Source organism: Gobius niger, assembly GCF_951799975.1.
Source record: "Gobius niger genome assembly, chromosome: 22".
NCBI classification, from domain to species: domain Eukaryota; kingdom Metazoa; phylum Chordata; class Actinopteri; order Gobiiformes; family Gobiidae; genus Gobius; species Gobius niger.
In genome coordinates, this window is record NC_136873.1 from 18,255,767 (window position 1) to 18,275,696 (window position 19,930).

The following is a 19,930-nucleotide window of genomic DNA, read 5'->3' on the forward strand; positions in this document are numbered from 1 at the left end:
TACAAACTTACTAACGAAAGAAACAGATACTACATTTTAATATTAGTCAAGCAGAAGTAAAAAGTACTGTATGAAAAACACGACTTGTTAAAGTACAGTTACTTCAAAAAGCTACATGTACTTGAGGAAATGTACCAGAGTACTGCCCACCTCTGATACTGAGTGACTGTTTCAGTGTTCAGTGTAAGAGTTTGAAAATAAAGTACCATAAAAACGTATACATGTAATCATTATGAAGAATAAAGTAAGTAATATCAGTATCACTTTACAACAATGTCATGAGCTTTGTAAAAACTTTAATATCTACATTGTACTAAATTTAGTTTGGTACAATGTATCAAGGGTAGTGTAAAAACTCCTATAGAATTCTCTGCGCAGATGTCGAAGTGCTCCTAAAGTGTTATTACGCCTCACAATATAGTTCCCCTTTTTATCCACTTAGAAAATCGACATGTTTAATTTTGTGTAACTAGACTGGGATGGTGTAAAGGCTCCTGTAACCATATTCAAAGTTTAAATAGGGAAAATGTGGAAGAGTTCGGTCACTTCTAACTTCACTCCTGTTTGGTCCCATAGAGGAGAGGAGGAGAGGCTGAATGTTCAGTGTTTTTGTGTGACTGAGCGCACGCATAAAGACAGGTACACATCAACTCGTCCAAGCTCAGGTAAGAACATATCTCAGTCCCCCATGCGCACTCTCAAACACACTCTCATTCACCCTGGCCTATTGTACATGTTTTTTTAGTGGCCTGTTCCTTTAACCAAGCAAATTTTCTCCTGTTCAATCGACCGAAATCTAAAAGCTTATTGATCGGAGCTTACAGCCTATTGTGTACCGCCTCATTTGAAAGCTAAGACCCACAAAACAGATCGAAGATTTTTCCTTGCATTGTCGCCGCACTGTTGTCACTTGTTGGTCGTGTTTTGATGTGTTGTCGTCACCTGTTTGTTTTTGTTTTTTGTTGCCTGTTTGATGGGTTTTTTGGCACATTTTCATTCACAATTACGCCTTGTTTTTGTCCCTGTTTTGACGCTTTTTTCAAGAATTTTTGGGAAAATTTGGCGGAAAATGTGCTCAGTTCATGCGGGGGTTCAGAGGTTACAGTATAGATTTAAATATTGGCAAATTAGAAAATGTTCCCAATAATTTAAAACTTCAAAAGTGACAGAAGCACATGCAAGTATTTGCTATTTTTCTTTCATTAAAACATTCTGTAGTCAAGAGTAAGTAGCAAAACATGTCTAAAAGTTGAAGGCAAAAACTATGATGGTGGGCGGTGTTGTTGAGCCGCAGTTGTAGTACTCGAGTAGGCCTGAAAAGTACGTGAGTAATACTGCACCACGCTGGAGTTAACCGTACAGGGAGCGGTATAGACCAGCGGCTGTCAATAACCCAGACCTGTGTGCTGAAATATTAAAGAGACAGAGACGACTGTATTTATGCAGCCTATGCTTTATTCATGCTGACTCTTGTGTACAGTGGGGTCTCCATGCATAACCCATGTACATGATCAGATTTTGTTTGGGGGAAACAGCGGCTCGTGAGCTGCAGTGGGCCCGCTGTAACTCACAACGATGAGTGACGGGCATACCCACACCAAAAGTTGATATGTCGATACTTTCGATATTCCCATCTCGAAATAGAAATACTTGAATTGTTGCTTTGTTGTAGCCTATTCTTTCATTTCTAAATGCTATTTCAGTGACTTTGCAGTGCGGAATGATGAAGACATTTGGGAGGAAGCAAATGAGGAGGGGATGGAAGGGACGACCAGCAGAGGGCGCTCCAAGCAACACACCGTTCATGGCTCTATTTGACCGTGAAAAATAAAGTATGGATTTAGATTTCTTAATAGCTCTGGCGATGGTCCTCATTGATTGTACGAAGTTGATGAGGAAACCCACGCACTGAAAGGTCGGGGAATTGAACCTAAGACCTTGCTGAGTAGAAGGAAGGGCCGCAGTTGCCTAAAGTATTGTCTCGAAGATGAAGCCACACTTGCCCGCAGTGTCCACCTCGGCTCTGTTGTAAAAGCGCTTGGTGTGTTGCTTTGATGAATGGACATTAATGAGCATGTCCAAGGTTATCCAGCGCCGAGAGCCTCTGCTTCTGCCTGATCCACTGATCGCTAATGCGAGCCGGCAAGTGTCTCCTGACGGACACCGTGAGGTCAACACCATCCCACAAATGACGCATCAACACACACAACGGGGCGCTAGCTAACGGAGCGCTGGATGACAAACTGCTCATGGTAGGTTGTTGACCCTCATTTATTCTTATAGTGAGTGTTTTAATAAGTTTAATGTTCCGGGCAGTGGCTGTGAGAAAGGACTCGGCGGAGAATAGGAACGGGATGTAACAAGATCGTTCACTGAGGGCCTATCTGACCGGAGGAGAGTTGTGGTGTCCAGTCTCCACAACGTCCCTGCAACTCGGACTGATTGTGCACTAAGTCTATGATGTCTCGGCAGACAACTCTGTTTCCACCACACATACACACCTGCATTTGTTATGGGCGGCGCCCCCTCAGAGGAGCACGCCGTACAGATCGTCATTAAAAGCTTTTAGAGCCGCGATGAGAACAAATGTGGACAAATGCTGCCTTGGGGTGGAGGTTGTGGAATCATTCAGAGGAGCCAAGCTGGAGTAAAACAGAAAAGAAACCGCTAAATACAACTGTGAAGGTAAGCTACATGCAAATGTTACGCTAAATGCTAATATCAGCTGAATGCTAATATCGGCAAAATCCCCTTTTAGAACAGCGGTATGAAATATTGGTAACACTTTACATTACGGGCCAGTAAGTCCTTGGTACTTAGTGGTAATTACAGTGGTAATTACAGTGGTATTTACACTGGTAATTCTAGGTAGTTATTGTGGTTCTTACAGTGGTACTTTTGGTGGTGTTTACAGTGGTAATTCTAGGCACTTATTGTGGTACTTAAAGGATACTATAGTGAGAATTACAAGTTATGTACTTCTAGATACAGTGGTAACTCTTAGTAATGAAGGTTGTACTTCTTGTTTTCCCTCATGCTGTTTTATGTTGTTTTATAGTCACACAATCCTAGAAATTACATCTGTTTGTAGAAGTACCACATTTACTACTTATGAATTGCTGCTGTAGTATTCTTGAATTACCAATAAGTACCATAGATGTATCACTGAAACTATGAGAAACTATCATTTAAAGTACCAAAGTACATAGAAGTATGGCCTTCATTACTAAGAGTTACCACTGTGTCTCTTAGTAATGAGAGATACAGTGGTAACTCTGTGTCTCCCTAGCCCCTATCCTAATGACCAGTAATTATGACACACAATTATAACCCAGTAATTATCCTGTAATTACACTGGAAGTACCACTGTCATTGCTAGTAATTACTACTATAAGTACCACGGACTTACCGGCCCGTAATGTAAAGTATTACCGAAATATTAAATCCTATGAACTATTTGTCAGTAGTGAGGACAGTCCACTTTCTCGTCGGTCCCAAAACCTATACCTGGTCAGACCGGTTTAGCCCTGGCCTTTGTTTTGGAAAAGCTCGACAAAGCGGCTGACACGCGCCTGCATGTGGAAAAGCAGCTTTTGAGTGCCTAAAGCAGGTAAGGCGATATGTGACCGTTCATTTATTTTTATATAATGTGGATCACAATGCGATAGCTTCAATGCTTGTTTTTGTATCAGGATTATTAGTGCTACCCTTGAGCACTTTAAATATGTTCTTGAGATTTCAATAACTGACTGAAGAACAAACAGAACTGCAATATTTATCCATTTGTTACAAAAAAGTGACACGCCGTTGCCCTGGGTCTGACTGATGGAAACATTGCTGCCAATCTGGGCCAATAAACCAGTCACTGTTTTGACTCAGGGGACTAGTGTGCGAGTGACACACGGTGGTTTATGTCAGTGTACGGAACACACACAACGCCAACGCCAGGATGACATCGCACTGACAGCTCTTACACAAACTTAGGCTGGGACAGAGTCGAAATCCAAAATACATCTGCCATTTACGCAGGTTTCCAGACACGCACTGCATGTGCTGTTGTTCAGGAGGAGCTTTATTTGATAAGAGAGGTCATGGTGACATGAGTGGTGCTGAGAGAAGAATCACTCCACAGTGAGCGGCACCACCTTACAAATATTTGAGCCTCAAAATACCTCCTCCTATAATATTGTCCAGCCAGGCCGAGGTAAAGATCAGTTCAGGGCTAAACTTGGCCAACAAAGGGTCTACAAACACAACAAAGCTAAAGGCAGAGTGGTCTGTATTAACTGTATTAACCACATTTCACAAAAATGTGCCACATTTTGTAATAAAATCGATCACTACACTATCAAGCCGTTAGTAATGTATTATTAAACTCTTCATTCATCATCATCATCAAGACATTTCCACAGTTGTAACAGGTCGTACAGTGACATGTGCTCCATCTGGTTCAAGGCCTGACATTTATTTCTTTTTGTAGGGTAGCATTCTTTCTGCCCCATAAAAGTATGTTGTAAAAATGGCAATTTGTGAAAAATGTGTGACTTGCTGATAATGTGTGCAGTCAACCCAAATAGTCAATTTGTGATGAAAAGGGGTTTACATTTATTGTTAAAGGACGGCTTAAGAAACCTATTTCCTCACATTTTGATTAAAAAGGTGTTTTGAGAAAATACCCTTTGAGTCCAAATCTGAGAAATGGGTAAAAATTGGTCAGAGATGGTTCAGTTTAGGGTTTAAAGACTAACCTTATTCACAGACTGAACTATAAAGTAATCAGTATTGAGATGCTTTTAAATGAGTAACAAATGCTTTAATAGTGTGTAATGGTCATTAAATGTTACCTCACATTACATCGTATTAGAAAATAGAAAATGAGTCAGGTTTTATTACATGCGGTTCTACAAGCATTAAAGGGATAGTCTGTAAGATTGAAAAATGAGGACGCGAATTGTCCACAGCCCTTCCCAAAGTCCAGCAGATCCCGGCCCCATTTATCGGTCAAAAAATCCCACTATGCCCCCCATCAGTATGAATTCACTCTTCTAATGCTTTTCATCATAAATGTCTTATTATTTTACATAAACATTTGCACTAGTGATTATGGGCTGAATACGTACTATAATAATTAAACAGAAATATATAAAGATCATTTCAAACCGATTGATTTTTATATAAATGGTGTGGACAACCTGTAAAGGCCCTCTGAAGTGCCTCTGAGGCCCCCTAAGGGTCCCCGGACCCCACTTTGGGAATGGTCTACAGTAAATAATCCCTTCACCCCTGATTGGCCGGTTCACAGGAAAGATCGTCTCATTGGTCACAGTTATGGCACCAGGGATTCTGATTAGTTGCTCAAATCAGCAAAGGGCGGGACCTAAAAAAACACATGATTGAGTATCACTTACAGGCGGTCAATCTTATGCGATCTGTGAAAGTTTTAAAACATTTCAACTTACAGACGATCACTTTAAAAGCACCCATTGAGTTATTTTTAAAATGCAGATGACCCCAAGTACCACCTGAAGCCCCTGGGTAAACATGATAAGCTATTTCCCGTTATGTGCAAATCTATCCACTGCACTTCCCTGAAATTCTAAACTGCATTGGTTCCCAGCTGCATCCAGGCCTGTAATGTGCGCCGCCTGTGTCACTTCCCTCTTTGTGTCTTTTTTTTCTTTAGCGTTATTATTATGATTTCATACAGATGCCTGAAACAGCAGGCCCCAGTCTGCTGCCACTTAATTACCTCCATTCAGCCCGCAGAAGTCTGGCTCCCATCCAGACCCCTCTCCGGAGAGCTACATCTAAGCATGGTTTCAATTTACCACGGGACAAGCGCTGACTACACATCGCATTTACATACAAGCGCCGCGCGTGCAATCAGAATTAATACAGAGAGACTTTCATATTTGTCATAAAAGATCAATATTGCCACAAATATATCCCCAGAGAATTTGACAAATGAAATGATTTTGTCAGCAGGCGACACTGGGAAAAAACAGCCTGCTGATGATTCTGTGGCAAACAGCGGATGCACTGTTAGGAAAATGGAACTGTCATTATTGCTGAATGTTAATATCTGGGAAAAATACATTTAGAGACATCACTTTAACTTTAGATGAACTGCTAAGCTCTTCCCAGAAGATGGTGAAAGACTGTTGTGGAGCGGAGGGAGCTGCGCAGGAGGAAGGAGGAGGTGGAGCTGACCAGTGCAGGACACCATGCTTTGAAACAGGATCAGAGGAGGCGGAAGGCAGCCAGGTTTCTTCCGGGTGCTGCGGTTTCTCCGACCTCCAAGAACATCCTGGTCAGGTTGGATCAGGACTAACACCTGAACACTTGCACAATGGCATATAAAGCACTCACTTACTTATTCACTTTGAATTTTCAGGTTTGGGGTCAGTTTTCTCTCTTAATATAAATGTTCATATGGAAAAAAAATCAATGTTTAAGTATTGCAGGGATTCTCCAAGGATCAATATGAAATTTGTAAATCAACTTTTCTCAAAATGCATTTTATGACACTGTGGCAGTACTTCAAATAGCTCCAACAAACACCACATCACGTACTTCACAATGTTTTCTCTTTCCAATTCCAAGCCTGACCCAAGTCCTTCTTGACCTTCGAATCCCAAGATTCTTCCAATTATAGGTTCATGTCAATATTAAGGTCAAGATGCAAATGCTAAAGGGGCTAGACGCAAGTTGGCCATTTTATACTCAGTACTGCCACCTCAGGCCATACGTGTAACTGCACCTTCTATATTAAGCTCGTGCATGACGGCACTTCAGACCCGAAGTAACGTAAGGTCTGAGCCCATTCTACACATTAGGACATGGCTGGAACATGTAGGGGGAGGAAAACACTTAGTTTTAACATTTTTAAACTATGTAAACCCCCTTTAAACCAGGGGTGTCCAAAGTGCGGCCCAGGGGCCAAATGCGGCCCTCCGACCCATATTTGGTCTCCCTCAGCCTTGTCACTGAATCGGTACACATCTTCAGAGATTGTCCTTTTTATTTGAAAAGTAATAATTCTACCCTAACAACTAATATTTTATTGTGAGACAGAGCTGGCATGAAGGTTTTAAGCTTAAATAAAGGTGTGGGGCACAATTTAAACCTCTGCCAGTCCAAGGTTTCGTGGCACTTACCACCGAACTATGGCCCTTCAGTTTGCTTCAGTATGCGGCCCCCCATGAAAAAAGTTTGGACATCCCTGCTTTAAACAGTAATCTGTATCAGTTGATAAGTGATATTTAAATAGAAACTATACTTTACTCAAAGTAAAGTAAAGCACATTCTTTCTTCTGCTCTGTTTGTACATGAAGCATGTTTTTCAGTTGTTAGTTATGCTATGATCTATGTATCTAGTATGTCAACAAAATAAACACATTCATTTAAACTTGGCTCTATCCATTTTACAGGTTTTGTTTCCAAAAATACAGAGATGTAAGATTTTAGGGATAAAAGGCCTTGTTTTTTCATGAAATCCTTCGTCAGAAAATGAGAGTTAATTCAGTCCAATAGGTTTAATAAACAAAACTACTGGACTGGAGTTTTTAGAGAGATGCCAACGTTTCACATTCCACCCAGAAAGCTTCCTCAAGGCCACTCTTTATGAAGGAGGCCATTTATGAGAGATGAGTGTGCTCGGCCACGTACAGACGTGGAAGACTCAAGTTCCGGCTGTTGTGCCTTGGACACGGTGTAGGTTTAGGCCATGTCTGGGGAAGTTCACCGTCCACACCACAGCCCAGGGAGTGGGGCCTGTCACGAAGACCTGCCCTGAGGAGGGAGTCCCACTGGAAACTGAAACGTTGGAATTTTTCTAAAAACCTTGTCTTAAAGGTGCTATACCTATTTTTTTCCTTTAAAAAAAAAGTATACTGTAAACTCAGACATTTTTGGGGGAAAATACTGTAGATTCAATAATAAAGCATTTGTATCTTGACTAGGAGTTCGATATTGACAAAACGACACTTCAAACCTTAACTAGGTGCTATTTTAGTTGAAGATGTTGTGACCAAAATGTTAATAAAACGTTGGAGAAAATGGCCTTTGAACCAGCAATTTGACATAGAAGACACAATTCCAGGCTTTCCCCTACCACTAAAACATGTATGTATGTATGTATGTATGTATGTATGTATGTATGTATGTATGTATGTATGTATGTATGTATGTATGTATGTATGTATGTATGTATGTATGTATGTATGTATGTATGTATGTATGTATGTATGGGGTAGTGTTCCTCTTCTCTTTGCCTCATCAAGGCCAAACACATCGTTGAGTTGTTTTCTATTCACAAACACACTGATGTCTTTCCAAAATACTTGTGTGTAAGAACTTTCTCAGATAAGATGGCTAATCGATTCTTCAATACCATGACAAAATGAGCAAAGAATGTCAACATTTAAACACTGTTAGGGTAGCATATGCAAAATCTTGAGGCATACGTCACGGATCTTATTGGCAACACCGAGTTCCATTCAATATCATTAAATAAATTGTCCCATACAAATACAGATGCTGGTTTTATTACGGAGTCTCTTATGATGAGCTCTCAAATACGTTTGTTATTTGTTTTGACACTTATAACGGGGTCAGAGTTATCAACATATAACTCTCGGGATGAATCTACAGTAGGATTGTGAACATATTGACATCAGTATTCCTTTGGTAACACTGTGAAATTATACACATGCAAGAATTCATCCTAAAAATACGTTCTGCCGGGTTTGTTAAACAATTGATGTACATAAATTTTACCATTGTTAACCCATTTTTGTAAGAAAAGTGATTTGTGCTTGAAGCAGATGTCCATATTATTCCGTATACAGCACTTGTGAGGTGAAAAATTGTGTTTATAAACTAGAGATCAAGATAATAATTACTGTTTGTGAAAATTAGAACGTTTAACGGGACATTTTTCAATCTGATAGTTGCACCTTAAAGGTATACAGCGTAACATTTTGGACTTAACTGTTGCCGGCAAAAAAAACCTGCTCCTAATGACCAGCTCAACACTGAAAATGCTATTACTGGAGTGTGTAATCAAAGAATGGATTTGGATGTGAAAATAACCTATTTAAATTTCAAATTCCACTGCCTTTCGTCACATCTCCATGGAGACGAGCTGGAGACGTACCCACTCCCGGTAAAGTTTACAGTCACATCTTAGGAGAGGTGATGCTCATCAATGTTTGTACATTTATGATATATTTTTCAATGATGAAAATATCTGTCATAAAATAAATGCCTGTATTTCAATTTTATTTATTGGGTAAAATTCTACGCGGTGTGGCTTTAACACATAAAAAAAAAAAAAAATTAAAAAAATCCATAGAGAATTTGGATTCAGTAAATATCTTTTTATCCATTTAATTCTGAAAGAAGAATATAAGGGTTTAAAATCTAGAACATTCCAGATTGAAACGTGTTAATCCTCCAAGCAAAGTGAAATAACACTGGACCGCATGGACGCGCGCAGCTCGGGCGTGCTGACGTCACGCCGCTCTGACAACAGCACTTCCTGGACTGGGTTTGTTGTGGGAAATCCGCGCTGCTGCCTGTGCCCGTGCCTGTGCCGTGTGACCGCGGTGGTGCTGAAGAGTACCGCGGGGGAGACAGTCTCTTCAGCGGCTCCGAGACAGCTCCATCCGCCGCGACCTGCGGACATGTGGCCCCGACGGTCCCTCACAGGTGCCAGATAAACACCAGGAGCCACGGCGGGGGGACGTACCGACATACCAGCAGCAGCAGCAGCAGCAGCCGAGCCGACAGCGCGCGGACCGTCGGTATGAGATGAGGTAGCTAACCATGGACAGCCGGATCAAGTAAGTCAACAAGCCCTCTCGTGTCAATACGCCACTGACACGCCGTGCTAGCGCCGTGTGCGTGTGTGCCAGACTCCGGCTCAACGTGTGAAGTACGGGGACAGTGTTTTGGTCGTAATCTGAGCCACCCCCGGCAGTGGATTTAACTGCGAGGCCAATCTGTCTCTCTGTCTACTACTAGCAGCCGCTGACCACCACTTAGCGGCTAACCGTGCGGGCGAGCACTTAGCCTGGAACATGTTCTGTGGCGAAGGCAGTGGGGGCTTGGAGCTCCAGCACTGGACACGTACGCAGAGATGACTTCTGCGAATGAACTGACTGCTCAATCACGAAGTCTGTTTGCATGCCTCTAGTTAACCTGACATAGAGCATATCAATTAGTGTTTATTTATTTGCTTTTGCATTGTCAATCAGGGGAAAGACATACAGCCTGTAAAAGTTTCAGTTGTGTTAGGAGTTCTCTGTCCTTTCCTGGTGTTGGAATATACAATCAGAATCAGAATCGTTTTTGTTGCCAGTGTTTGAGAACAGGGTCTAGGGATCGTGCAACATTAAACGTATAACACAGAGTTTTTAGATGCAAATAAGCTGTAAGAACTTAAGGGGAGACACTACAGGCAAAACTCAATTTTTTCAATTTTCAGGTTTTGGGCCAAATTGGTCTCTGAACATATAAGCTTTCACCCGGAAACAGAAAATATACCTAATCTTCACAATAACATGTTTAAATATTGCGCTGATTCAATGTTCCACCATAGACTTATATGGGAGAATGCAATTTCAAGGGCCTTTTTCTCAAAACACATTTTTCTGTCATTGTGGCGACACTATGTCCACGTCAGTCTGGACATAGACTTCACATTTTCCAGCCTTGGACTGAACAATACTTGGAAGATTTTTTCAGAGGGATTTTTTATTATCTAATCCCTGAGCCACATTTATTGAGTTTTGAATGTCAAAAAATAAGGCGAAAATTAAATTTTTACAAATTTTTCCACTAAAAAACTGATTATTTTAAAACTAAACAAGAAATCCAGAATCCACTCTGAAAAAGTCTTGGCAACTCATTTATCAATAAAATGAAACCATAAATTTGAATGTAGCTCTATCCATCATTCAGATTTCGTCACCGAAAAGATGGGAAATTTGGGGCATTTTTAGGCATAAAACACCTTGTTCTTATATGAAAAGATAAAATGACAGAAAAAACTTGCATTGTATTTTTTTCTTGCATTTATGCCAATGATCTACAGCAACAGTTTCAAATTGATATCTGTAAATATACATTTTTCCCCTATTCACCTGCAGTGTCTCGCCTTAAGGCTGTAAGGGCATGCATAAAGAAATGAAATAAATCAATAAAAACTAAAATATGATAAAGACGACAACAATTTGACATAGAACAACAGCGGGATTGTATTTGCAGATGTGCAGGTGTGTTAAGTGATAGTAGCGGATCTAAGTGTGGACATACCGTATAGTGTAATAGAGCAGATTACATTCATGAGTCTGTAACTGAGTTATTGGGTCGTGAGTCTGATGGCAGAGGGGAAAAACTGTTCACTGGACTCTGCTGGAATATCCTCAAAGCCAGAAAACCTGTAAAAGTTCCTTCCTCCCGTTAAATGACATCTACAGTGCATGTTTCATTACAAATTTCATTACACACGTCCCACAATGTGGGACGTGTGTAATGAAATTTGTTCAAGGGCATTCAAAGCATGTGGACTTCACGCTGTCATTGCTTTCACTCAGCATTTTTACAGCAAATAATCTGTTTCTTTCCTCAGGGAGAAACCAGAGAGGACATTTGATCTGGTCATACAGGTGGCCTGTCCTGCATCGGAAAATGAAGGTAGGTGGTATGTTTCAGACGTAATGCTGTGACATTGTAATCCAAAGCTTGTGTATGTGTACTGAAAACAATACTGCGTCCCAATATCCATTAACAAGCAAAATGACACTGAGCTGTGATGGGCATTTCAGCCTCTGTGGAGGAGTGGAGCAGATGATCAATATTCTAAAATAATGTTACTTTATCTGGCATGTCTCAGTATTGATATGCTAAACAGCTGAATCAGTGTATTCTATAGGAATTTCATTTTGTTAATGTATTCTGTAAAATAAATTTGAGTGATACTTGTACGTGTATTGGTAGGTGATATCATAAAAAATGTGGATGAAATAGTATTTCAAAGTAGCTGTGTTTAAATATGTTTCTTAAAGAGATCAATAGTTATCTATTATCTGCTTTGAAAGTAGTCATTTTTGCCACGTTGTCATTTTGGGAGTTGTTCACAGCTTCAGTCGGGCTTTGGGCAACTCTTCACTTTTGGTTTGTGTTTCATTAAGAGGAACTTTATAAATGGATGGCCTTTATAGCTTTTTGATGGGAGCCAAATCTTTGGCCTTTGTTCATATAAAAGAACTGTCCAAAATATAGCTCATATTCAGAGAACTCTGAATATGCTGTCACCTGTGTTGCCTACTTTGCAGTTTTTTAGTCAAAACATTCAAAATCGTACATACCTCCTGTTTTCAAACATTTTAATTAAGATCCTTTTTGCCCTTTTGTAGTACAGTATAGTGTGTTTGCAGATGTTTGTGTAAAGAGACAGCTGAAGGCAGCGTGTGCTGTATTTTTACTGATTGTAAACTCAGAAGTAGCACTGATGCTGACCTTTCCAAACGGACCTTTGGATCAGCCTTTGTTTCGGACTAAAGTCATGGCTTAGTATCGACCTGGTTCAGGTTCAGGTGCTTGGAACTGACTAATCATTTCTGAAGTTGTGTTGGTGTGAAAAGTTTGCAAACCAGCGGCATATTGAACTGAATGGCGACTTCTCCAATGATCTGTTGTGTTAAATTACCAGTTTGGTCAAACTGCACCGAAGCCCATCTAATCTCCATGGATTTTTGACTTTCAGAAATGACTGTTTGCAGTTCCAGGTCGAGGGTAATTGCAAGGCTGCGCAGCTCTGATGTAACAGGCCAACGGTGTTTACCAAATGCCACGTGTTTTAGGTAGATTAGATATATTTAAGACCACACTACAAAGGCAAATGGCTCAATCACTTAAATATGACTCAGCATACAAATATGAACACAATCTTGTTCAGAAATAATTGTAGATATTTCTGATAAAATATTTAGTCGCATGGCAAATCCAGTAATCCAAAAAGTATTTGTTTATTTGGTCAGAACGAAATTCCATGAAATGCAGAAAGATATAGTGCTTTAGCAGAAGAAGAAACACCCAAATGAAGCAGGATTTCTCAAACCTGTGTGTATTGCTTTGGCGAGGGGGACGTTATGGTTTTAAAGCTTAAAAAGTCCACTTTGCCTGACATGTCCTCTTTAACATCCAACCAGTCACCGACTCTCACTTGGAGCTATGACCCCCACCTATATATTTAACAAAGAACATGCCTGAGTCAGCAGCTACTGTGGTCAAACATTCCCCAAACTGCAGCCTGGGTCGAGTGTCTTTGCTGTTGCTGGAAATGACATGTCAGAAGTCCCCCCTACACGTCTGCCTCCATAAATGTGGGAAATTCAGCTGTCTAACTTTCACATCAATATCTAATGTCAGAAGTAAGTCGAAGTAATAAGTCAAAACATATTGGCCAGGGTTTTTAAGAGGTGTTGCGCCAATGGATCACTTGTAGCAAAGTTGTCCTTGGATACAAGTTGTGATATTGGATTTTTGGAGTCTGAACCTGCAGCCTGTGGCATAATAACTGACTTCCCTCTTGCTATGATCCCAAGCTAGGCTAATATCCGGACTGCGCTCCCTAAGGCTTTGCCGGGGAGTTTTGTCTTGCCCCCGGGTCAAATACAACATGCAGGCTTATTGAAGCAGAGTTCTTCTTCCAACATGTCTGAGGATCTTGAAGGTTTTACTTAAAACATAGCGACCCAAATAATGACGCAAAAATAACGTATTTGTCGTAATATGCAATGAATAACTGAAGTGGAATGTTGTGTAATATACAGTGCCTCTCGAGATTCACCTTCCAGCAGGACAATGACCCGAAGCACAGATAAATCTACAGTGGAATGGTTTAAAAATAACATATTAATGTGTTAGAATGGCCCAGTCAAAGTCCTGACCTAAATCCTATTGAAAATCTGTGGAAAGATCTGAAAACTGCTGTTCACAAACGCTCTCCTTCTAATGTGACAGAGCTTGAGTTGTTTTGTAAAGATGAATGGGCTAAAATGTCAGTCTCTACATGTGCAAACCTTGTAGAGTCAGACCCCAAAGACTTGCTGCTGTTATTGCAGTAAAAGGGGGTTCCACAAAGTATTCATTCATGCTGTTTGAATACTTATGCAAGCCCCACTTTTCACTTTTCTATTTTTTGAAAAGTAACAGAATCATGTATCATTTTGCTTTCACTTCCCAGTTGTCGGTTACTTGTGTGTGAACGTTCAGTCAAAAAATCTAAATAAAATCTTTGTATTTAGGGTTGTAAACATGACAAAGTGTGCAAAAGTTCAAGGTGTATGAATACTTTCGAGAGGCACTGTAGTTATTGCAATTTCTGTTGTGCAGGACTATATAATCTTTTGTCGACGTAGAATTTTTGTCACTTGAAGACTGACACAGCGGACAGAACAACCCAAATATTTAGTTCTGTTAGTTCAAAAATAAGAATAAGATTAGAGCGTTGCAATAAAGCTACAGGATTACTTCCCACCTGTACTGGCTCCTGCTTGGCTTTAGAATGGGGAGGAAGTTGTTCCGATAACTCAACTCTCTGGGGGGGGGGGGGGGTCTTGTACTGTGTTTGGTTTCGCTTTACCATAAGAGGAATGAACCACTTCTCCCCCGGTCGATGCGATTCCTCTTTCATTCACTGACTGAGCTCCGGTGCACTTCTCCAAAGAGAAATCCACTCAGAGCCTGTTGTGCTTGCATCTTGTTGACGTTCTGGTTTATTTAGAAGGATTTTAATGATAATGTTTTGGCCAAATTACGGTATTACACCTCACTGGGCTTTAAATCCCTGACTGTGTGGGCCTCTCTGCAGACTTGGTTTTGAAGAAGGTGCAGAACAAAAGGTATACCATGAGCAAAGATATTTTTTTAGTGAGTGCATTTCTTTTGTCACCATTGGCCTATATTTTGGAGATAAGACAAGAGAAATTTGCTTGTGACATCAGCTCTCAAGAACACGAGCAAGTACTCAGGAGAATGTCCAATTACAGAATAGGATAATGTTCAAACAAGTAGTTTTCTTATATACAAGGATAAAAAAATCCCCAAAAAGACAAAAATATTAGGGTTAGGGTTTAGTGTATCGGTTTTAGATGACACTTTTTCTAAAACCGATGCGAGTACTTGGATTTGAGTACTTCCCGATACCAAAAACTGATACGAGTACAAGGCATTTTCCATAGCATAGACAGACTTTTTCACAGCGGCTTGGATTGAACATACAATTTGTGAACATACTAGCATTTTTTGTTTTTATTGCGGAGAGTGAGGAGGGTGAAGGTGCAGAGACGGTGAAGCAGAGGCGGAGCAGAGAAAGTTGGGGGTCGGGAGGCACAAAACCTGGTGTCCCATTTACAGTGTTAAAATATAATGACTTTTGTAAATTGCTGAAACAATGCAAACTGCTAAAATAATACATCTAAAATGCAGCAGAAGGCCGGAAATGGAATGTGATATGTATGTTTTAATTTCCTCAAGGGCAGCGCATATCTAAGTTACTCAATACTTGGGCTGTATTCATTTATTTTTATTCAATAATAGTATTGAGATGGTTTATTATTACAACTACTAACGGACCTCTTTTTACATTAGCCTTTTGACAACGATGTGGATTTTCCTGTGTGTTTAGAGTAGGGATGCACCAATACCACTTTTTCTAAAACCGATACGAGTACGAGTACTTGGATTTAAGTACTCGCGTATACCGAATACCGATACGAGTACAAGGCATTTTCTTCAACATTCTTACTTTTTTCACAGCAGATCGGTTTGTAAATTAGTAAATTTACTCATGTACATTTCCTTAAGTAAAGTAGGCGACACATTTAAGAGCAGTTTTATTAGAATTGTGCTGATGCCATTTATTTATTTAATTATTTTTATTCTCATTCAATATAATTTTTATTTTTATTGCACTGTCCATCATAGACAGAAAAGCCCATGTCCTAAAGCTCCCAATGCCTGTGCTTTATTCATTTATGTATTTTTATTTAACACTAGTATTGAGATGTTACTTAAATGGTCTCTTTTCGTCTTTACTTCAGCTCCTGTAGATTTTCTCGTGTGTTTGTAGTAACTTAGCGAGTAGCTACAGCGTTTTCATTGTTCTGTGGCAGCTCATTTTGGCTCAATATAAACATGCAGTATGTCTTTAATTTGGATTTTCTGAGGACTTTTTAGTCGCTGGGTTAGTTTTTCAGATGAATAAACCCCTGGGCATAAAACGGCGTCAGAATGGCCAAAACTGCTAGCCGCGAGTTAGCAACGTTAGCCTGTATGATGTAAACACTGCAGACGCTGCAGCTCTAACAACATTTAGCTCTGGTAAATCCAGCTCAGACTCTGGTTTAGAGAGCGCAGTCTGTAATAAAGTCAGCTCTATGTGGATTATTGGATTTCCACTAAAGAATTCTCCAGTTTGTTGCTATCTTTTCTCCTCAGCTGAGAGCTGCGCCTCGTAGGTGCGCCTCGTAGGTGCACTCACCGCACGTCAAAAAGTATCGGTTTCTGGTATCGGGACCTCATGAATGAGTACGAGTATGAGTACAAGCATGTGGTATCGGCCTAAGTTGCCCTAGTTTAGAGCAACTTAGCCAGCTACCTACAGAAATGTGATTATTTTGGCTGCAGCCAGATTTTGCTCAACATGGACATGCTGTATCTCTGCATTTTGCAATTTTAGTCGCTGGATAGTTTTCCCGATGGGTGTAAAGTGACTTATTAATCGCCTGTCCTGTTAGCCACTAGCAGCTAGTTAGCAACATTAGCCTGTCGTCTTATAAACACTCCAGACCCAGCGCTGCGGTAAAATGAAGACAGCATGTAGCTGTGGTTAAATCCAGCACAGACTCAGATTTAGGGAGTGTAGTCTGTCATAAAGCCAGTTCTGGAATATTGTATTTACACTGAAGAATTCTCCAGTTTGCTGCTCTTTGCTCTCAGCGGAAAAAAGAGCTGCACGTCAAGTGGTGTCAGTTTGTGGTATGGGGACCACATTAATGAGGACAGGTATGAGTGTGTGGTATCGAGCACAGCCCTATAAGAAATCAAAAATGATGAAAATGAGAACAGCGTACGATATATCGAAATGTCCGTGTACAGGTGATCGATGAAGTAGCTCTGATACACCGGTTATTGCACGGGATTTTGCATAGAAGTTATTGCACGTGAGTTTCTTTCTTGGTAGCGCTCCTTCTTCGTCTGAGGGTGCCTCTGTCTGCCAAAAAACCTCCACCACACACAGTTATTAATAGAGTGAAACATTCTGAATCAATCAATAAATCGATCAACACAATGTATTTCTCTGGTAGTCCTCCGTGACAGTCACTGCTCTCGTATTCTAAAGCTGCTGTCTATGCCCCAAACATGCAGTTAGTTTATCCAGGTGAACCGAGATGTGGAACATTACATGGTCTATGTTAGGGCTGCTCGATTATTGAAAAAATAATAATCATGATTATTTTTGTCATAATTGAAATCACGATTATTCAAACGATTATTTGTTGCCTTTAAAAAAAAGTCTATCTTTATTTTATTTATTTATTAATCAAAACACTGTGATGATGTTTTATGTTTTCTGGACAGTCATAAAAGTGCAAATGATTTCAAGTACGCCTCGATTAAAGAGAGGTCCCTGTTTCACACCTGCCCCCTGCTGGCCAGCCCTCACACCTGCGCAAGCAAACTGAGCAGATGACATCATCACACAGCACCGTTTGTTTTTATGTCAGACAAAAATCCAGCAGAAAAAGACAAAAATCCATCAAAAAAAAAGACAGAAATCCAGCAAAAAAAGACAAAAATCCATCTAAAAAAAGGACAAAAATCCAGCAAAAAAAAGACAAAAATCCAGCAAAAAATTAGAAAAATCCATCAAAAAAGTGACAAAAATCCAGCAAAAAAAGACAAAAATCCAGCAGAAAAATGACACAAATCCAGCAAAAAAAGACAAAAAACCAGCAAAAAAAAGACAAAAATCCAGCAGAAAAAGACAAAAATCCAGCAAAAAAAAGACAGAAATCCAGCAAAAAAAGACAAAAATCCAGCAAAAAAAGACAAAAATCCATCAAAAAAAAAGACAGAAATCCAGCAAAAAAAGACAAAAATCCATCTAAAAAAAAGGACAAAAATCCAGCAAAAAAGCGACAAAAATCCAGCAGAAAAAGGCAAAAATCCAGCAAAAAAAAAGACAAAAATCCTGCAAAAAATTAGAAAAATCCATCAAAAAAGTGACAAAAATCCAGCAAAAAAATTACAAAAATCCAGCAGAAAAATGACAAAAATCCAGCAAAAAAGTGGCAAAAATCCATAAAAAAAGACAAAAATCCAGCCAAAAATGCAAAAAAATATATATATTGAAAAAAAAAAAATTGGGGAAAAAAAAAAAATAGAATCTTTTTTTGCGATTATGCTAATTTTGTAATCGTTTACTGTTGTAATCGTAATCGAATTTCGATTAATTGCACAGCCCTAGTCTATGTTGCTACGTCACAAGTTAAAGGTATCCTGAAACTGAAAGCATAATGAGACTGTTTTTGTAGCATATTATAAAGACCTTCAATCATCTGTGTGGCCAATAACACCACAGATGATGTTGCTCAGCATGACTCTGACCCGTTCATAACTTCAGTGCCTTCGCTTAGGCCCTCTGCCCACCAGTTGAACACCGTGTTTGGACATCCTCACTTTGTCAGTTGGCTGGTGCGGTGTTGTGACTCATAACAGACAGGCTTGGGCCAAAAGAGAAGCCTCCGCCGTCAGCACATGCGGGCCCCGCGCTCCCACAGCCAGGCCTGGAGCCGAGTGCCAAGCCACCAGTCACCATTCACACGTCCTCTTCCCACAGACGCACACACACAAACAAACAGCACACAGCGCACTACAATTACATCGCCATAGCAACGTTCCTGTTTAGAGAAGCGGCAGACGCCATATCTGCTCTCACTTTCGCACTGCGCTGTAGTCCCTTTTTAAAAGAATTGTTCTATTGGGTTATGTTTGAACTAATGTAATGCATGGGGAGATCCTTCTTACTCAACCCTGTCCCTGTGACACCTGAAAGAATAGTAGTGATAATACTTTAATGAGAAAGACAATCATTCTGAAGGCAGCAGTGGCGAGTTTGCAGTCCCAGGCTTAAACTAAAGCTGGCTCAGTCGTCCTGTTTATGGGGTGTGCAGTTGCTGATGATGCACACTTTTTGCCTTCCTCACCACATCCTTGTCCTGCCCCTGAGGAAAGCGTGTGTACCCAGCCACGTGGCACACTACAACATAGGTGTGAGCACATTTGCTTTTGTCAATGAAATATGCAATGAGAAGAATAAAAGAATACAGGAACTATATAAGAACAGGAATACAGGATATAATTGATAGTAGAAAGGCCTAAACCAGGGACTGCCGATGAAAATTAACACTAGCTATACACTCTTTGTTTGTACTTTGTTTAATTGCAATGTCCCTGAAATTTAAATAAGTAATTACATTTGTTCAACTGAATCTCAATGAAAGAAATGCATATGGAACAAATATGGAACAAATCTAAATGTAGCTAGCAATTTGTGTTAAAGGAAACAGGAGGTAAGCTTTTGTTATTTTTGGTATCAAAAATCGAGATTAATCAATATGAGAAAAAAACAAAACATTTTTTTTTGCCTTATAGTCCAGCCCTACAGAACTAGTCAGTTTTTATTTGACTGTACGTTGTTTACAGATTGCAGAGCATGTTTCAGGTCGCCCCTGTGGCCTTGAAAGGGTCATTTAAGAGATTTTCCCCAAACATTACTTGGAAACAATTTGCTATTTTGCAAAAAGTCTTATTTTGATTTCTCTGTTAAAGATGGCAATTGGAATTAGTTTTGCAA

The 19,930-nt window shown here is 40.0% G+C and overlaps 1 protein-coding gene across 1 annotated transcript in view; it reads left to right on the forward strand.

Moving 5' to 3' along the window:
• The first annotated feature begins 9,536 nt into the window (after nt 1–9,536).
• Nucleotides 9,537–19,930, forward strand: part of dennd1b (DENN/MADD domain containing 1B) — a 318,027-nt gene continuing 307,633 nt past the window's right edge. The window contains exons 1-2 of the mRNA XM_079580929.1: nt 9,537–9,845; nt 11,636–11,700. Of these exons, the coding sequence (XP_079437055.1) occupies nt 9,829–9,845; nt 11,636–11,700 (82 nt within the window). The 5' untranslated portion in view covers nt 9,537–9,828. The remainder of the gene's footprint in view (nt 9,846–11,635; nt 11,701–19,930) is intronic.